Raw genomic sequence first — 1,659 nt, 5'->3', positions numbered from 1 at the left:
AAATCAGGGAAATATGCCCGCTGTTCGAGATCATTGTCATTTCAGCGGTAAATACAGGGGGCCAGCGCATAACCTCTGTAATCTTCAAAAGAAAGTTCAAGAATTTATCCCTATTTTTCTTCATAACCTTAACAGGTGAATTTATTAAGTTAATTAACCAGGAAATAAACCTAATAATAATAAATGTTCATAGATACGATTTACATCTTATATGTCAGGAGACTGGTCATTTTAAGGAACAGACACTTGACTGTATTCCTTCCACTAGCGAAAATTATATTTCGCTGAAACTAGGTAAAATATATTTAATTATGAATTTAACCTTAACAGTAATTTTATTATTATTATTTTTATCGAGATTTCGGTTTTTAGACTCTTATCGATTTCTAAGCGATAGCCTCGAAGCTCTAGTATCTAATCTCGTTTTGTTAAGAAATATTTTGAAAGTGATAAAGTTCAACTGCTTTTGCGGATGGGAGTCTACCCGTACGAGTATATGGACGATGAAAAGAAATTTGACGAGACGATGCTGCCACCTAGAGAAGCGTTTTTCAGTTCATTGAAATATCAAAATATTTTAGAATCTGATTATTTACACGCCCAAAATGTTTGGACAGCGTTTAATATTCAAACATTAGGTAAAATTACTATAGTATAAATATTTCAAATCTCTTAACCTCGGTTTTCGTAGGGGAATACACCGACCTCTATGTGAAAAGCGATGCGTTGCTCTTAGCCGACGTTTTTGAAAATTTTAGAACATTATCTATAACTCATTATAAATTAGATCCCGCTCACGCTTACACCGCACCAGGTTTAGCCTGGCAAGCAGCTTTGAAGATGACCGATGTTCGCCTCGATCTCATACTTGATATAGATCAACACTTATTTATTGAAAAGGGTAACGCTTTTTGATATTTTAAATATTATTGTATTTACATTGAATTTTTAGGTATTCGAGGCGGTGTTTCAATGATCTCAACTCGTTATTCTGAAGCGAATAACAAATATATGCCCGACACATATGATTCGTCTAAAGAGAGCAGTTATATATGCTATTTAGGTAATTTACATTAAAAAAATATATATATTTTTTTTAATTTTTTAATTTTAATTATTTTAATTTTAATTATATTAATTAACTTAATTTAACTTAATTGAAGATGCGAATAATTTGTACGGTGCTGTTATGTGTTAACCACTACCGCTAGGTGACTTCCAGTGGGTTCAGGAGGATGATTTGCAAACACTCTGTGAAAATATTCTGAGTATTCCCAATAACGTCGAAAACTGATACATTTTAGAGGTAAATAACAAGTGTTATAATTATTGAATTATATTTTTAAAGAATTGTTTCCTTTGCAGGTGGATCTTGAATATCCTCCAGAGTTGCATGACTTACATAACGATCTCCCAGTAGCGGCGGAATCTAAAGTTATTACACATGATATGCTATCTCCATACTCCAAAGATCTCTTAGGAAAATTAAATATTAAGGAGAATCAAAGTCTACCAAAACTTCTTCCTAATTTAAATAATAAAGAGAAATACATAGTACATTACCGCAATTTAAAATATTATGTAGAATTAGGTTTGAAAATAACCAAGGTTCATCGAGCTCTAACCTTCACTCAAGGAAAATGGTTAGAAAAATATGTT

At 31.9% G+C, this 1,659-nt stretch overlaps 1 protein-coding gene across 1 annotated transcript; it reads left to right on the top strand.

Moving 5' to 3' along the window:
• Positions 1–526: 526 nt before the first annotated feature.
• LOC149955559 (uncharacterized) lies at positions 527–1,198 on the top strand. Its single transcript, XM_090166684.1, has 4 exons — positions 527–638; positions 692–901; positions 953–1,063; positions 1,164–1,198. The coding sequence occupies exons 1-4, from the start codon at positions 527–529 to the stop codon at positions 1,196–1,198; spliced, it is 468 nt and encodes a 155-aa protein (XP_090022810.1).
• The last annotated feature ends 461 nt before the right edge of the window (positions 1,199–1,659 follow it).

The sequence above is a fragment of the Leiobunum rupestre genome, chromosome 2 (assembly GCF_980474605.1).
Source record: "Leiobunum rupestre chromosome 2, qqLeiRupe1.1.hap1, whole genome shotgun sequence".
Taxonomy (NCBI): domain Eukaryota; kingdom Metazoa; phylum Arthropoda; class Arachnida; order Opiliones; family Sclerosomatidae; genus Leiobunum; species Leiobunum rupestre.
The sequence above is the reverse complement of the archived record's forward strand: the minus strand, read 5'-3'. Positions and strand labels throughout refer to the sequence as shown.